General features: G+C 46.0%; 1 protein-coding gene across 1 annotated transcript; it reads left to right on the forward strand.

Annotated features, from left to right (window-relative positions):
- The first annotated feature begins 1693 nt into the window (after positions 1 to 1693).
- Positions 1694 to 13528, forward strand: LOC140213150 (calcium-activated chloride channel regulator 1-like). Its single transcript, XM_072284313.1, has 5 exons — positions 1694 to 1875; positions 4243 to 4513; positions 8586 to 8759; positions 11928 to 12257; positions 12793 to 13528. The coding sequence occupies exons 2-5, from the start codon at positions 4255 to 4257 to the stop codon at positions 13485 to 13487; spliced, it is 1458 nt and encodes a 485-aa protein (XP_072140414.1). The 5' UTR covers positions 1694 to 1875; positions 4243 to 4254; the 3' UTR covers positions 13488 to 13528.
- Positions 13529 to 18448: the final 4920 nt, after the last annotated feature.

Consider the following 18448-nt stretch of genomic DNA (forward strand, 5'->3'; position numbering starts at 1 on the left):
GTTTTGCTTACCATTTTTTCGTACAATCGCTCTCTGCTTGGTGCTTAACTTGTTTTCGAGCTTCTTTGTTAACCTTGAAGTTTCCGATCCACAGGCTAGAACCTCTACATAGCAGTTATTTTAGTTTTATTTTTCAGTATACCAGTAAGCTACCAGTAATGATTGGGTAATGCCTGCCTTATGCACTCCAAGCCATCTTTATCCTTGTCGGAATTTTTTTCTGAAGATCCAGGTCCGCTGTGATTTCCCTATATAAGTGCACCCTTTCAAAAATTCTAGAGGCTGACGACCAGTCATGAATTCTTGTTTTCTTGCAATCTTATTGTACATTGACATTCTCTACTGCATAATGGTACGTGACACACACGCCATATTCAACACTAGCACTTCCTGAGCTAAGGTATTCAGTCAATCTTTAGAATTGATTATCCTCACTTGTGAACAAGACAATGCCATTTGCAAACCGTAGGTTACTGAACTATTCATCTTTGATCTTGACTCGTAATTGTTGCCATTTAAGTAGTTTCCTTCATTACACATACGTTTTTTTTTTCAGGCTCTGTTTGTGGCATGGGGATTATGCTTTTTATAAGGGGTGCTATAATACGCGTAGATTGGTTACATTTGGGGTTGCTGCTTTTCCCCGATTAACCACTGTTTGAGTGTTCTCGACCGATGCCAAACACCCTTTCAATTGTCGTAATTTTATCGCCGATACTGTAGCACGAGAAGCTTGTTTACAATTAGATAGCAAGCGCAATGAAAATAGAGGCGTACATTATATACCCTTCGCGAGCAGGAGTGCTTACTCTGGAATGTTCGATGAGTCAGCTATATGTAGCCGACGTGCTTGACTCGAATATCAATTCTCGATAACCGATGAATGTGCTCCCTGCAATCAATGCGTTTGGGCGGTACTTGTTGTTCTGGGCACATGTTCACCCAATGTGTGTTACCTTGCGTGACTCATCCTGTGCCAGTGTCTCGCTCTTCACTGCAACTACAACATGAGAGTATATTTAACGCTGTCAGTTTTCCGCTTTCAACCAATAAGGTCCAGCTCAAGTTTCAAGCTAACAGCTTTAAGAAAAGTTTGATTATGCTAGTATACGTTTCATTTAGTCAGTGATAGAATAAGTGTTTCCTTAAATTTATTCTATGATCGAATATTTTTTGCTGAGCTGTATAAAAATCGCGTATTCACTTGAAAACGCCAGCACACATGAGTTTTTCAGTGTCTAGGACGAAGCGGCTGTATTGCTCTTCAAAACGTGATCGAAATCTTGCTTCATTGCTGCTTACCAATACCTATTGATCATCCGCATCGATACGTGCATAATGCTATGCTATGACTATGAAACGTGAAGCAGCCTTATTATCAGTTGAAGATCCTCCGAAGGAGCTTGATGAGCTGGCCTTTGGTAACGTTGGCGGAAAACGTCTGGTTTCTTCAATATGCGCCTTAGGTGGAGCACAAAGCCTTGCACAACGACGGGCGGTGTTTTGCTTCTCTAATTTGCGTTTTCAACCTCTTTTCGGAGCCTGGTATACATGCCTCCCTTTTTTTTTAAAGTAAGCTCAACATTGATTGCTGAATGCTTAGTGCGCTCGGAAGTAAAGTGTCAAAATTACCGCAGCGTCCTTGTCCTCACGCAGGTTTTGCAAACTGAAAGCAGTTTCACCATGGGGATGAAGCAGAATTTCACCATTGATGCTGGCTTGGGAAAGAATACAATCATCTCCATTAGACTTGCTGGTTCAACCATACGATCAATAAATGTAGAGCTGACGGACCCCAGTGGACAGAAATGCGCTGTTTGTAGGGGTGTCGCCTACGGTGACACAACGAGGATAGCCCTACCGGAGCCCGCAAAGGTAAGGTGAACTTCCGAGAGCATTCATTATCATCATTTTTCCCCGTTTGATTCACGCACCCCTCGAGGATCGCCTTCGCCGCATGACCCTCCCATGAAGCGTTTGACATCTCCACATGATACACAATGGTGGGAAATAGGGGTTGGTAGTGTCCAGCTACTACCGGAGATAAAAAAATGTAGCACTGCGAGCATCGCCTCGTGGCGGAAACACGAGAAAAAGGAAGTTGCCTCCACCTCCGTTTGGGAATATCGTCACGGGCTGACTGATGGCAGGCTCATGTGTGCGTTTGGCGACCCACCGTACAAGTTCAGTGAAGGCGTCGGTGTGGCATTGTTGTGGGCGAACACATACTCGATACTTAGGCATGTGGAACTTGAAAACATTCTCCGCAGCTGCATAGTCTGTGGCATTAACGAGTCTGAATAAGCCCCTAATCAACCTGCCTGCCCTGATGTGCTACTCCACCCACGTAGACACCAATCAACGGTTATAAATTGTAACTTATTTTCAGAAAAAGATAATTGCAGTTGAAATTATGCAAAGTTTACAACAGATATCCGGTTACCAGCAACGATTACTCAATGCCTTTAGCAAAAGCAAGAGCTGCCGGTACGACACGTGTTCGATTCGCAACAAGCATCTGGCCCCGCATTGCGAGACGCCTCGACAGCTGTACGCCGTGGCCAAAAGCGTATGTTCCTTTTTTGGTGTGAAATTGCTTAAAGGAAAAAGGTTAGGCGAACTGAAACGTACTCGTTTTGCGACCGTCAGTCGTCGTTTGATGCGCTGTCCGTGAAAACGGGATAGGCAGTCGCCGTCGGCATTGATTCGACGAGACCAATGGGGTCGGTCGATGTGCGCCGCTGGTAGGGTTATTCCGAAAACTGTCGACTGGCCCACGTACGCCTCCAGGACGTTGCGGCACAGTCGGTGCGGTACATTGTCTGGATTAGTATTTGCAGGAAGCTTCGCGACACGGCGGCACTCCAAATAATTTCGCTACCTTCGCTGCGGGCAGGCAGCGCCACCTTTCCATAAAACGAATTGCTGAGAACACATGCACACACATATAAGTAGAGATAACTCGAAATATTAGAAAATGAACTTTCTTGTGTTTTTATATACGTATAGCATTTCAAAAGAGCTGAGGGCTGTACATGCATTCATAAATGGACGCGGCCCTAAAGTGCTTAATGCTACAATTCGCCGCATACTATCACCCCCTTCGTTTTCAGGAGAGCTTAAAGGCCGATTTTAATCTATAACTCTTTATTCGGGTGAAGTTACGTTTGCTCCTATCATTTTGAGTCACAATATTTACAGCGCACGATAATCTGAATACGTGTTATGGACGGTGGCCAGTCACTAGGGCACAGTAGGCATGCGGGGCCTAACAGATTTTTGCAATTTGTTCGAGTTCCTCGTAAGCAATAACTTTAACAAATAGTAGGTGCCTAATAAAGTTATTCCTCATTATGCGTACTTGCATACAAGGTTTGCCCCCAAATTTTGAGAAGTCTTTAATTATAGGTGTCTTTAGCTATCGATATTTGTTCTTTGCCGATAGACTTTCGGGAAATAACTAATGCAATTATTAGGTTCAGGGCTCAAAGTTTGTTCAGAAAATGATCTTTAAAATATGCTTCACATTGGAATTGGCTTCCAAAATATTTTTCAACGTTCACATTCCAATATGAGAATTTGGCGAGGAACATTTCTATTTAAGGTATGATTTTCTTTTGCTTCACTAGATAACAAATTCATTAGAAGAATTTAGCTAAATTTCAGGCTGAACATTTTGTTACGTACGGAGAGAATGCTTTTGTCATATACAGCACTGTTTTCGAGAACTCCCAGTTAACTGTGATGTTATGAATCATCGAGCCCGACATTCATCAGGAACACGATTTCTCACATTGCTTACAGGGCACTGCTTTGAAAAGACCTTCCTAGCAATAATGTAGCGTTATATTTTGGATTTCGGTTGAAAAGACGAGCGAGACACCAATGATATTTGTGAGGGTCCGCTTTCGTGAGGGCGGCCTAGGCACTTCGTTGACACAAGGCAGAATACAAGTTTCCTGAGGATCTGCGCGTTTTTAGAAGATTTGATAAAAAGGGAGGCATTCCTGCGTCCTAAGCGTTGCATGTGAACACGATTCTATTTGCACGAAAGGTACTCGAAAATTTGAACTATGATGAACGGAATGGCTCATGCACAAGAAGCAGGCTTCCTCCATCGGTCATCAATGTCCATTTTCAGCTCTAATAATCTCTCTCTGCGTGTGCATGTGCGTGTGTGTCTGTGTGTTTTTTTCGTTTTCTACTGATTGATTGATGTATTGGACATGTCTATTCTTCAAGACTGGTACTTGGATGCTTCAGCTAAAGAGAAACAGTACCGATGATGTCCAGGCGAGCGTGAGGGTGTTCTCACAACCTTCTGACAGCAACACGGAACCCATCAGAACCAGTGCACGAATGATAGACGTGTTAGTTGGAGAACCCTCCCGGTCTGTCGTCATTGTTGACGTCACTAAAGGGAAGAAGATCGTCTTGAATGCAAGTGTTACTGCCAAGATAACTGACTGGCTTGGAGCAACCACCACCCTAAGACCTCGTGACAATGGCCAAGGTGCGTAGAACGTTGCTCGATCTTGTTATCGCAGAGCTCGATTTAGTTTGTTATAAATCCTAAATATTCTCAGACTGAAATCATACAAGCCCGAAAGAATAGCACAGCTCAAATATCAAAAATTATGTAGTTTGATTGGCGTGGCCGTAGAATACCTTCGGTATCGGCCAAGAAAAGAGGTTCAAAACATGCTCTATACGCAAAGGTGTAACTAAGAAAGACGTTGGCTTCAGTAATTAAACATAAACGAAATTTTCCTTTAGCAAGGCTGAAAGTGAGGACACCTTGCAGGACAGCTCGTTTTTCCTTGGTCAATATCTGTTTATTCCAATTTATACTGCCACTACGGCTACGAACACTTCGTGCGATATTCCAGCATGTTGCTATTGCAATCGTGTCTTTGCCCTGATGGTGAAACTGCGATATCTTTTTAACGCCGCAGCGTGAAGGGCCCCGCGTCGTAGAAAGTCCGGTTCCGGCGTCTCGCGTCCGGCGACCAGCGTGGCCGTCGTTTCTGGAAAAATCATTCCCAATCACGCACACCCAACCAAGCAGGGCCCCCGTGTAGCACAAAAGAGCTAGTGAACTAACTGAATTTCTCAAAGTAAAGTGCACCAGAAAAAAATTTTCATGCAAGACTTATACACTCCCTACAGACATGATAGCGTCAGACTGCAATTTCATTATACGAGAAAAGCTAATCTTTTTACGCGGAAGCTCAAACTCCTTTCAACGCGATAATCCACCTATTTGAGGTATGTCCAAGAGTAGGAGCGGCGTGGCCCACTCGGTTCCTTCAAAACATCATCAATACGAGAACCAGAAAGCTCGCTTTCGTGCATAGAGTTTGTCGCCAGCGTTTCCCGGTAAACATTACGGTTACATAAGCTGTATTTGCCGGGAAGCGTGAGAAGCAGTCCAGGATCTTTGAATGCTATCGCGTTCGACTCTTAAAGGCGAAGCTTAAGCGTCTTCCAACTTTTCTTTTTCCCTCTTTTTGCGGCATGGCGCACGGTCAGTAGCGGTATTCCGCGTTCTATATTAAGCTGTTTACGAGGCGGCGTGCCTTCATTATTGAATTGGCTGAATCCGGGTGAAACGCAGATAACATTGGATGTGTGAACTTGAATTTCTTGCTTGAAGGGCATCTCCGTCGAGAGGAACGGCGCGCGGACTTTAAAACATCCAGCGGTTTTGAAAAAACAGTCGCGCAGATAGTAATAATTTTGCATACGCGTTTGGCACCGCGTGATAGTCGCGCGGCGTGCTAGTCGGTTTTCAATTCTTAAACCTAATTAGCATCACATCAGTTGTTTTACACGGTCCCTTTCGTTAGTTTTCCTTTCGCACTACCACTTCTTGTGTGGAATTCTTGAAGCTGCTCAAAGGAACAAGAAAAAAAAAACTACAGAAATTTTGAGAATTGCCTAATAAAGCGTAAGCATTGTTTGGCTCTGCTGTGGCTTCGTTTTTACTTAGTGCTGCTTAAATCCCTTACCTAGTTTCTGCGCGTCTACCGATCGTCTTTCCAGTGGCAAAGAGTGCTTAGGTTTTAGCAGACAGTTGCCACACTTTCTCGCCGCATCAAACCTCTTGAATGCAATTGTATCAAATGCGCCGGAATGCCGAGCTCAGGCGCGCCTCGACGGAGCTGCAGAGCGGTCGAAAGCGAACACCAGGACGCGATTGGAGATCTTTGTTCGATAAGCGTTCTGTTCGGTTGCTGCCACGTCACCAAGTGTCAGTGCGCAAAATTTCTGAGAACGGGGTGGAGAGAACAGCCAATCGGCAAGCGGTGAACTCTCAGGCAGTTTACTTCCCTCGTTTGTCGTCTGCTTGCAGACAGTGTACTACAAAACGAAATGTTTCTCGTCTTCCAATGAATAAAATCTAAATTTTGTCTGCTCAAGATTAAACACGTTTTTAAATAGAAGCAAGTGTGAATGCTGCAATTTATAACTATTAGTTTCTCTGCGTCGGCCCTAGGTTGTGTCGAGCACGGCGAGAACAAAGAAAGAAAAAAGAAACGACGGGAGCAGTGGCGCACTTTTCATGAGGCGGCAACAACATTCCAGTGGGTCGCTCGCACCGATGATGGGGTCGACTTAGCCGTACAGCCAACGCACTATTTGTTTCGAGAAACGAAAGCGACGCCCGAATTCGCCTTCTGACATTTTTTAAACCCGTTTCGCAATGCCACCCGCTCTCCTTCCTCCTCGATCAATGCCAGCGCAAACACCGAAGTTCCCAACGCAAGCGCCATTTTTCTTGAATTAAACTATGGATTATATACGAACGTGCTAATCAACTGCCGAACCTACCGTTTGGATCCAATCCCATCCAGCAATCGCGCCATGCGAAGCCGGTCTCTTAAAGAGCGATGATTTCTCGAAACTTCCCTAATCCCGCCGGGTTCGGCGCCTAGCAGACGAAATGCTCGGTGGGAGGATGACTGATAGGAGTGTGTCGTCATTCTGACGTCACCAAAAACGTGGCCGCGCCCCGATGCTGGCGACGTCGGCGCGGAGTAGGCCAATCTCGCGCGCCTGTAACCGAACGAACGCGCCGAACAACCATCTCCGATCGCACCCCAGATAGATAGTGATCCTACAAAGAAAAAAAAGACGCTTGATTCTGCAACCCGTGAGGGAGCACGGCGAAGCGTCGTCAAGGGAGAGGGAGTAGGAAGTGAAAGATGATAGCGAAAGAGGGGGAGGATGTGGCCTAGCAGGCACCACTATGGTCGACAGGTGGCAGTCGTCAGTTAAGTTGCCAGCGTTGTAGCGGGCGTTTACAGTGTGTCCATTCCAGTGGAATTTATAAACTCCAGCAGGCATCGCAGCACCGGGAGCTTGGTACACACCGGGAGCAGCAGGTCAGACTCTGTGGCCGCTGGAAGGCCATGGCGTCTGTAAGTGTTGATCACTACGGAGCGTTCCTGCGCACAAGATGGGCAGGCACAGAGAAGGTGCTCCAGAGTCTGGAGGTCGAACACCAGCTGTCGCAGCAGCGCGCTAGGCGTCGCTTGAGGGGAGAGTGCATCGCCGCGATGGCAGGTGACCCTCACTGTCGCTTTCGCAAGCTTGCATTATGTTCGTGTTCCTCGTCCGCACAGCCTCTCGCCGGCGTTTCGACTGCGCCTTGGTAAGGCCCAATGAAAATGCGCTCGTTGGCCCGCGAGGTGTTCAGTACTCGAAGGACTCTCAGCAGCGTTCACTTGGGACGTTGGGCAACCCCAAAATCTTAAGTAGGCCCAACCAGAAGATTAAAGTGTGCCCGTCCCCAAATTTCAAATTGGCTTACCTGAAAATTTCCAAGTTGAAACCCCTCCCCCGAAGAAAAATTCAACTTAGTCTACCCCAAGTTTAATTTGGCCTACGTTGAAATTTCAGGTTGGTGCACCCCCAAATTTGTTTCCCCACCCTAAAATTTGAAGTTGGCCCACACCAAAAATTCAGTAGGCCCACCTCCAAGTCTCAAGTTGACTCAAACGCAAATTTCAAGTTGACCCACCATCGAAGTTCATTTGGCCCACCCCCAAATTTCAGTTTACCCATCCCTACTCTAGGCTGCCTCATGAATTTTCTAGGGAGCCCTACGTATCTCTATGAATATTGTTTTTATTTTATTGCGTTAAATTGTTCCTTGTAGCCTTAGAAAGCTGCAAATCATCTATATTTACACTTTCATAACGAATAAATGTCTGAGCTTTGCAAATACGACGCATTCTTGTGCAGATACAAGGCCTTGCACATTTCACATGATGCGGCTGGGGAGCTCGCGAAAGAAAGCTTAGGCTGTAAAATTTATCAATACCGTGAGCATTGATTACTCAGCACACTCCCGTAGCGTGGCACTACACAAAAGGACGTTGAGCAGCGATGGTTTAACGATGTTTTTGTTCTGTTGTGGCTGAAGTTCAGTAATAAAGAGTTGCTGGCGCAAATTTTGCAGATGCTGGCGCTTGTTGGAATCGGTTGGCGCAGACAGGGCTAATTGGAGATCGCCGTGAGACGACTTCGTCCTGCAGTGGACAATAAATAAGCTGATGATGATGATGATTATTTTGCAGAGCCGGACGTGTACGCAGATGACGGGAAGTACTCTGAGTACTACACCGACTTTATTGGAAGTGGAAGGTACATCTTGGAGGCATACGTGAGTGGTCACAACGTTAACGTGTCCTGCAGGACGGCATGTTCTGCAAGCTCCAATAAGCCCCTCATTATGAAGCAGGATACCACCGGTGAGTACAATCATTCAGACGTTTTCTTGAAACACCCGTACTGAATGTAGGAACACGATCCCTACTTTTCTTTTGCAGCCTCGTGCATGAGCACGAAAATCTTTTGCTTGGCATCAAGCTAAAAAACAAACCCTGTGCCACGTAGTGAATGAGATGACGTATTGACGGGAAGAAAACCGACATGCCACGTGTAAAGCCTTGTCAGATTATGTTATGTTGCAGGCAACCGATAGTTTATTGACAAAAGTACTACTGCTTAAAATGCTGCCAGTATTGGGTCTGCTTTATTCTAGTGGTTTTCAATGGGTACACTCACCTATAGCCGGGCCACTTCAAATATTGAAAACAAATTCCACCCGCATAATCACAAGGCCCCTGTCATACGTGCCCAGAGCCCGAAATAACTGAGAATGTACATCGAACTGTTGCATGGTTATCTACCGCAAAGACACAAAGCTAGTGTGTAACTTGCGAAGGATCGTAACTTAAGGTAACAAAAGAACAGCTAATTACTTAACCTCCACCGGTGGCAACCCAAGAAGACGGCTATTGTCTAGGCCACGAACGAAGAGCTACATGCGATTGCACATTATGCATGTCAGGTTTTTCATACTGCTTGTCGTGCTACAAGAACATAGAATGATTAATAATTATAGGTATGTATGGTACAACAGTTTTATTTTGTGTGTATCAAACTGTAGGAGAAATATCGCTCATTGCCTTTCCAAGCCACAGTTTTGACAAAGTCAGTATCAGGCACTTCTTTCAATCTTCAACAGTTCCTGATTTCCCACCAATGTGCCTGCGGCATCTAGGAGGTAATCCTAACCCAATCGTAATGCGATACTTGGCAAGTCTTTTAAATGAATTAGACGTCAACAGCGCCACAATGTTTCTGAAAGGCATAAAGCTTCCCCAACAGAGTAATGCAGATCGGAAGCGATGGCATCGTAAGCTTGGTGTCCTATATTTAATGAGGACCCGAGCCGGGATCGGGCCTAGGACCTTCTAGCTAGGGTCGGATAAGCGTGGGCTTGCTATTTCAATCTTCCGAGGACGCCAACTTTAAGAATGCCTACCCTTACGTTTTTTTATTAAGAGGCGCCTCTGGGTCTCTGAGAAAGCAGGGCAGGCAGGCAGCGGCCTTGGTGCGGCACAAGGCACAGATTAAGGTCCTAGTGACCACCCGTGCCTACCTGCACGCCGCATCAGCTTCCACGTGCGCGGCATTGGGAGACTCGTCAACGAAGTTCCGAGGTTATTCGCACCTGATAAGTTTTTCTTTCTCTTTCTTTTCTTCATTTCTTTTCTGCGCAGTTTCAGTAAGGGATGAGTAGTGTTGTTGCTGGAGGTGAACCTACCTTTGCTACATTTGCTCGCCTTTTTAGTGATGCATTCCGACGCTTCACAAATAGCACCAATGAGCTACCTGGACTACCTTACAAAGGTGAATGAAGTGGCCCGTAGGTCCGAAGTAATTAGCATATAACAGATAAATACATTTTTCGGTGATCCTTGCTGCCCTGATCGTCATTGTCACAGTACAACAAAAATTCAAATGTTGGCGATAGTTTTACGAAACATCATTTCTGCACGTCGGTCTTTGTATCTGTCCTTGCACGCCTCTGTTGGTGAAAGGAAGCAAGACGGATGCTTGCGTCGACCAAGATTCTACCAACTAGCGCTGAAGTAGGTGAAATTCGCAATCACCTAATCACTGAAGAAGTCACCGTGATCTAGCAACTATTTGACGCTTGTCAATTTTCGCTTTTCGAAGTTTCTGGCACGCTCGGTGTGCTACGTTTGGAGTTAAACCATTACTCGAATGCGTTTGTGGTATCCCTAATAAAAAACGAGTGATCAGGTCATTTTTTAAAAAGAATCATGCTATCGTCACCGCTGAACTGGGCGCCAACATGAAATCATATCCTAAACAGAATTTTCGTCGGAACTGAACGTGATCGTAAACCGATATTTCTGAACGTGCCTCCACCCGAGCTCAACCGGAACCGCAAAAAAAAACAATAATATTTATCGGCTAGCCGTGCATCGGTTTTGGCATATGGGGCGACACGATTACTAAACACGTTAACGATTCTTCGAATCAGCTATTTCAACTGGCGCGTTAGGACAATTTGTTATGACTCACAAGCTGAGACTATCAATATGCGAGAACACATACAGACGATGGGCACTTGCCGTTCACCACAGCCAACTCTATTGGGACTTATGGTCTTGGTTTTGCGAGTTGTACTCCGTGTCTGAAATTTTTCAGGGACTCTGCGTAATCGCCACTTTTGTTGAACCTAAAAATTAGGTGCTTTGTTTGCAACAAGACGAATTCACGTTTTCATAGCTGTCATATGGCATTTCATTCAGGTGTGTGTGCGTGTCGTGCTTTAGGTCGCGTGCATGTGCACGGGGGAGCATATTTCTTTGATTGGTCTTCACCCCAAGTGTTATTTAATAAGAACACCACCACTAGAACTGTAGTAGTTGTAGCAACGCGAGTGGTCAATTCACGCGCAACGCCCAATGTTTAAAAACGGAGAGAACAACCAAGCCCGAGATTGCGCGGCCTCGGTTCGTGTTGGCGCCATTCCAACATCCGGATTCAGGCAGAGCCAAAGTTCGCTCATATCACGAAACACATTAACTAATCATTGACTGAAAACTGGATGCTATTTGGATTAAGCCTAAGAAAGCAATAAGATTGCTTCTCATTCGACATGAATTGTGGTAGCACATGAGCATTACCCATATGTGTCACCATTTATCTTTTATATATGTTCCCCTCCAAATTTCCTGCCTCGAGCTTCAGCATTTTACATTTTACCGGTTCTTTGAAAAACAATATTCATATCAATTAGTCAGTGGTGTGGAAGCGACAGGAAATAATAAATCGTTCTTCAATGGCATGTTCCTCGAACACCTCTCATGTCCGTGAACGAGAACTGACTGAGGCATCCAGTAGAATGTCTTTTCACCAACTCGTTAGCGGTGTTAAAATCTCCTTATATGCAACTGTTAACTCTTCCCAAAAAGCACCTACTGTAAATAACACGCAGCCCAATGCCTTCAGAAGGAGCTTTCTTGACAGCAAGGACAAAGCCGTGTTTTGTTTGTTTGTTATGTCTGAAACCCTCGCAACAATATTTTTATTTGCAGAATCACCTATAGGGCCCTGCAAAGTGCCCCATGAGTTTCCCGAAGAGTGTTGCAAACTGTCCCATTCGTATCCCAAAAAGTGCTTCCCTTCCTACAACGGCACCTTCAAGTACAAACGCCAGCGGCAAGGAGAAGAGACAATCAACGGCACTTGGCATATTGTTGTCGATGGAGGATCATTCTATGTCGGCCACAATATCACCAAAAGCATGTATCCGCCATTGAAACCTTGGAAATTTCGAGTCTGTTGTGCGACACCAGGAAACAATGGCACTCTTCTCGTTGAGATGAGCTGGAATTGGGCGGGTGCACACCTGAACTCTGGAAAAGGTTGGTATTAGATTAGATCTGAAAGCGCAGCGTAGTTCTTTACCACATAAGTACGCCGAAGGACGAACTGAAAGTGTGAACATGGTTCTGGAATTATTCCCCGGGGAACTGGTCACCTGGAACGAATTCGGCGCGCGTTGAGTAGAAGTGCAATACTCTGACTGTTACGTCAAACGTGTAATCCATGCAAAGTGAAATCAAGCCAATTCGTGACATTTCGTGACGCCACCTTTCTTGCGGGCAGATTTAAATATGTATCTATGAATCGAAAGTAGCTGTGATACCTAAGCCCGAATGTAGGTACTTTGTATGGTGATAGAGATACAAAATAACGAGAAAAAATTGATACTGAAATAAGGGCACGAAATATCAGCTGTTCAAAAGTATTCTATCTGTAAGATGAGGACAGGCGCAGTGTAGTATCGAGTACATGCTGACGTCTTTTGTTACCAATTCGAGACATACCTCGCATGAGAAATAATTCGCTCAGATTTTGCTCTAGCATTTGTTTCGTTTCATGTGTGCTCTCTAACAGCGTCATCAATCGATATCCGGGTGAGTAAGACGTCCGCAAGTCTCAAGGAAAACTTCGAGTCACAAGAAAAGATTGATTCAACCCATTTGGTTAAGGGTACTTTAGAACCTGGTGAAGCACACACGCTTAACGAAGTAACCATATCGCTTTCTCGTGACTTGGCAGAAGTTACAGAAAATTATACAAGATGGCAAGTTATGTTTGCTGCTAGAACGACAAACTCGCTTAACGTGACTTCCGAGCTGTCAGATGTAGCAGACTTGGACTACTTCGACGAGGAAAAGTACACATCAGAGCCCCTAGCCAGTGTGCCCACAAGACAAACAGCAGCAGAAGAAGGTACCACAACATCGACAGTCGGAAATACAGCCGAAAATGATGTGGCGTTTACAGCGATAATTGAAGACTCTGACGACGACCAAAAGTACACGTCAAAGGCGCCAAGAAAGGAGTCCCCGGGATACACGGAAGCTGACAAAGGCAATGAATCTACAGGCGGGCACCGCGCCGAAGACAGCAATGATGGCACATCCACATCTGCAAAGCCTTTGGTTCTGGCTCTTATTGTGGCTGCGGTGGTGATCGTTTCTGCCGGACTATGGGCGCTTAAAATGATCAAGGATGAACGCGAAGACGTGGTGCAACATGAGGCTGCTATTGAATCGACCGCCACAACAAGTGTGTCAGTGCAGTAGAGTTGAAAACTTTGGAAGTTAATAAACCTCACTCAAGACGAGACATCAGGTAGTGTTTTCAGACTCGCATGTTCTTATTGAGCCTGCTGTTTCACCGAAGATATTCAATTCCTAATATTACCACTCTGCACGTGCTATTTTTCAAAAGCTCGCTGCTTCTCGTGCACCTGAGGATCAGTGACAAATATTTTTTCAGCAACTCCATAATATATTTATTCAAACAGCAGCAAATGTTACAACTGCTGGATTGAGAATGTTGCTTGAAAATCATGCGTTTGGCAGCATCCCTTATGCAAGTTTTATAATATGCATCCATCAATTCCGCTACGACTTGCAGTGAGTTCGAGTTACTGTCTGCTGAAATTACAGCGCGATCGAAGGACAGTGTAAGACCATGCAAAATGAACGCGCCTTCTGCGATAATCTAGAAAGGTGAAGAAAAGGGAATCAACCGAGGGACCCGATTTTTTTTATAAGTCATAAGAAGCCAACAAACAGAGCGTCGCTAACGAAATCGGAAGGTTGTGGGATCGTTCCTCACCTGCGGCAAGTTGTTTTTTCATCCTCTTTCATTTCCATTATTTTATCCTTTCTTTATTCATTTATTAGGCACAAGTAATTTGCCCTATGTTGTCTTTGGTGGGAGTGTTTGTTGGCTTGTTATAATAAATCAAGAAAGGTGGCATTGCTTTAAGAAGGAGGGTGTTCAATTTTGTATATAGAACAGTCGTCGTAAAATGTCAATCATAAATTCTTAACATGTTTTACCAACAAAGACTTGCAGTGAACGAGTTGCCAATTGAATCATTGAATCAATAAATAAAAAAGTTAACGCGCGACAGCAAGCGAACAAGAATAGGCAGCGGTTGCAGGATGTATGGTGGTTGCAAGGGGAATGTGGAAAGGGAGCTGCAGGATTACAACAAAGGCGAGAATAACAGGCTTTAGGTATTTCTTTTATATGCATTGTTAAGGTGGCGCTTTAGGGGCAGGATTCCTTGCAAGCTTGCTCACTGATGCAGATGAAAACTAATAACCTCTATTAAGAGATAACTAGTCCGGTCGTGTCGACGAACTTCAGCCGTGTAATTACGGCGCCCCATATTGCCTGAATGGTTGAAGTTGCACAGTAATCGTGGAGGTTCTTGATTACCTTGACCATATCTTCTGCGTCAGGAATAAGCCAGGAATTGTGCTCCTCAGAAACCTCACACCTGAACGCAAAACGAGCTCGCAACTCCACCAGACAAAAGAATTGATAGCGATAGCAACATCATCCGGGAATTAAGTTTCGTAGTTTTATCTGTCGCGTAAGCTGCAGTAAACCTTCGATTACTGATTATAATAGAAATCGTTATGTCACGTGCGCGCATATAAACGTGAAAGAAAATATCTCTCTGGTGACGAGAAGACTCGCGCGGACCACGCTGGCGCAATAAAGAGTGGGGGCAGAGGAGAGTGAATGCTTTGTGCTGCCCGTTGCTGAAACAATTTCCAAACTCGGGATTACACAATTTCCAGGCGCTAGATGCGCGGCGACACAGAGGACACGGAACGATCCGCCATTTTGGTTCTCCCAAATTTTCCGCCTGTCGTGGACTGAGTGAGTGAATAAACTTTATTGCAGGTCCGGCAAGGACGCGAACTCGTCGCGCACGCGGCTAGTCCCACGTCGGGACCGGCAGGTCTAGCCGGACGGCCAGGATTTGCTTTTCTAGAGCGGGGCTGCACATTGTAAGATGAAGGGTAGGGAAGTTTCCATTGAAGCCCCTATGTTCAGAACATGGCGGTTCGGCAGCGTTTCATGTTACTTAGGGCCATCTTCCTGACAAAAAAAAGGAGGGACGCTATTTTTGTTGACAAAGGAGTGAGATTAATTTCTTTAGGCTTGCCACATTGACAGCACCTTATCACGTCCCGGCTTATTTTAGTTGATTTTAATCGTTTCTGTCTGATTGCCGTAAATTATACTTTTTTACTGACCCCGCTGACTCATGATTCATCACATGTGTGTAGCTCAGAGCCACTATAGTTCAGACAAACGGTGACTAGCAGAACCATGCGGGTGAGAGGGGGAGGGGGCGTAGAGTAGCGGACAACCTCTACGAGCATGATTTTCGGGAGCTTACAAGAGCACCAGTGCATGGCACTTGAAAGCGGCATGAACGCCTCTTTTTTCTAGAAAGTGCTGGAAAATGGGAATGCACTATTTTTACTGACAGAGCGAAAGAGAGTTGTCTTTTTCGTTCCTCGTAGCACATGAAAAGATATTAGGAATATTCATTTCTATGAATAAAAAAATGTTATTTGCTTGAGTTTACTTCGGGTTCTTGTTTCAGCAGCGATGGTTGTTTCCTTCTTCGCTAACCTTGCCTCAATCGGAGCTGAAACAACAGCCCTTGACGCGAAAGCATAACTGGGCAGCTAGCGCAATTGGCGAATGTCTATTCGAAGGCGTGAGGAAGGCGCCATGTAAGAAAGAGCGCGCTGAGCGAGTGGCAAAGCAGCAAAAGCTAGAGGAAAACCCAGGCGGCATTGAGCGAAGTGGGGGAAGGAACAACGTGGCGAAGCGGAGAAACCTAGAGGAAAGCCCAGGTGACGCTGAGCGAAGGGGGGGAAGGAACAACGAGGCGAAGCGGAGAAACCAAGAGGAAAGTCTAGGTGGCGTTGAGCGAAGTGGGGAAAGGAACAAAGAGGCGAAGCGGAGAAACCTAGAGGAAAGTTTTGGTGACGTTGAGCCAAGCGGGGGAACGAACAACGACGCGAAGCGGTGAAACCTAGATGAAAGACTAGGTGACGTTGAGCCAAGTGGGGGAAGGAACAACGAAGCGAAGCGGTGAAACCTAGAGGAAAGACTAGGTGACGTTGAGGGAAGTTGGAGAAGGAACAACGAGGCGAAGCGGAGAACCCAAAAGGAACGTCCAGGTGGCGTATAGCGAAGTAGGGGAAGGAACATCGAGGCGAAGCGTAGAAACCTAGAGGAAAGTCTAGGTGGCGTTGAGCGAAGTGAGGGAAAGAACAACAAGGCGAAGCGGAGAAACCTAGAGGAAAGTCTAGGTGGCGTTGAGCGAAGTGAGGGAAAGAACAACGAGGTGAAGCGGAGAAACCTAGAGGAAATGTCCAGGTGACGTTGAGCGAACTGGGAGAACGAACAATGATGCGAAGCGCAGAAACCTAGAGGAAAGCCCAGGTGACGTTGAGCGAAGGGGGGGAAGGAACAACGAGGCGAAGCGGAGAAACCAAGAGGAAAGTCTAGGTGGCGTTGAGCGAAGTGGGGGAAGGAACAACCAGGCGAAGCGGAGAAACCTAGAGGAAAGTTTAGGTGACGTTGAGCCAAGTGGGGGAAGGAACAACGAAGCGAAGCGGTGAAACCTAGAGGAAAGACTAGGTGACGATGAGCGAAGTTGGAGAAGGAACAACGAGGCGAATCGGAGAACCCAAAAGGAAAGTCCAAGTGGCGTATAGCGAAGTAGGGGAAGGAACACCGAGGCGAAGCGGAGAAACCTACAGGAAAGTCTAGGTTGCGTTGAGCGAAGTGAGGGAAAGAACAACGAGGTGAAGCGGAGAAACCTAGAGGAAATGTCCAGGTGACGTTGAGCGAACTGGGAGAACGAACAATGAGGCGAAGCGCAGAAACCTAGAGGAAAGTTCAGGTGACGTCGAGCGAAGTGGGGGACGGAACAACGAGGCGAAGCGGAGAAACCTAGAGGAAAGCTTAGGTGACGTTGGGCCAAGTGGGGGAAGGAACAACGAAGCGAAGCGTAGATACCTAGAGGAACGTCTAGGTGACATTGAGCGAAGTTGGAGAAGGAACAACGAGGCGAAGCGGAGAAACCTACAGGAAAGTCTAGGTGACGCTGTGGAAAGTTGGGAAGGGACCAACGAGGCGAAGCGGAGAAACCTAGAAGAAAGTCTAGGTAACGTTTAGCGATGGGAGGCGGAGGCGCGCTGGGGTGTTTGACATGATCTGGCAGTTGTTAGAGGTTTTGTTCGCGATATGAACATGCCGGTTCGTCTCGTGATAACGTCGCTCTCGCGCGCTTTGCGGTGTGGGTGCGTGGGAAACCTTGCGACGGTGAGCCGAAGATGGCGGTTCAATCTCGCATGCAGAAGCAAGGAAACGCGCCGTCTTCCCACTGGGGGTGGTAGTGGGGGCGCTTTACTCCTGCGGCTGCTGCGTGTGGCGCGTCCGCGCGATTCCTGTCGTGAATACCTTCTGAGATGCACACAGTGTAGGTGTCCTTGTGCACTAGAACACTGCGAAGTGTGCCGTGCGAGGGCAGAGAGCGCACTCTTTTCGCGTTGATACCGCGAGGTGGCGCTGTTCACAGCAGGCGTACTCGGAACGCCTAGTCTGGATCAGCGCGTCGGCGCGCATTGTGCATACACGAAACGACGACACAAATAAAAGTATGGCTGGGAAATGCAGACGTCTTTTTCCGAGTTCATTCCACTATACAATGATTCACTTCGTACTTCGTAAATAATGCGCGTTGCAAGATTTTGCGTAACGTGGTGCCCGTGCTTGGTACGCGGAGCAAGATACACAAGCAAGGGGTGGATATGCGGACTGTAAGGTGCTCATTAGAAAACTCTTACGAAAAAGCAAATATCAGGGCATCCACAATTGAAAATTTTATAGTATATACCTGAAAAATGAGAAAAAAGAAGATGTCGTACGCATACATACGTAAAACCTGGGTGAAAGTTTAAGCGACGAATATGGGCAGCCGCAGAATCACGAGAAAAAATATTTGTGATCTGCACAATTGTCGCACCTGTTTATTATAGAATACTTATTATGGCTGGAATAATGAAAAGCTGTTTTCACTGGTGTTTCAGTTTTTTATGATAGGTTTATAAGATTTTCGAACGATGTCTTTTAGGCTGGCCGCTTAAGTTAAGCAGGCCCATGAGATCATTTTTCCTGCCCCGAGCCAATTTTTATAGCCGCGCAGTAG

Source organism: Dermacentor andersoni, chromosome 9, assembly GCF_023375885.2.
Source record: "Dermacentor andersoni chromosome 9, qqDerAnde1_hic_scaffold, whole genome shotgun sequence".
NCBI lineage: Eukaryota > Metazoa > Arthropoda > Arachnida > Ixodida > Ixodidae > Dermacentor > Dermacentor andersoni.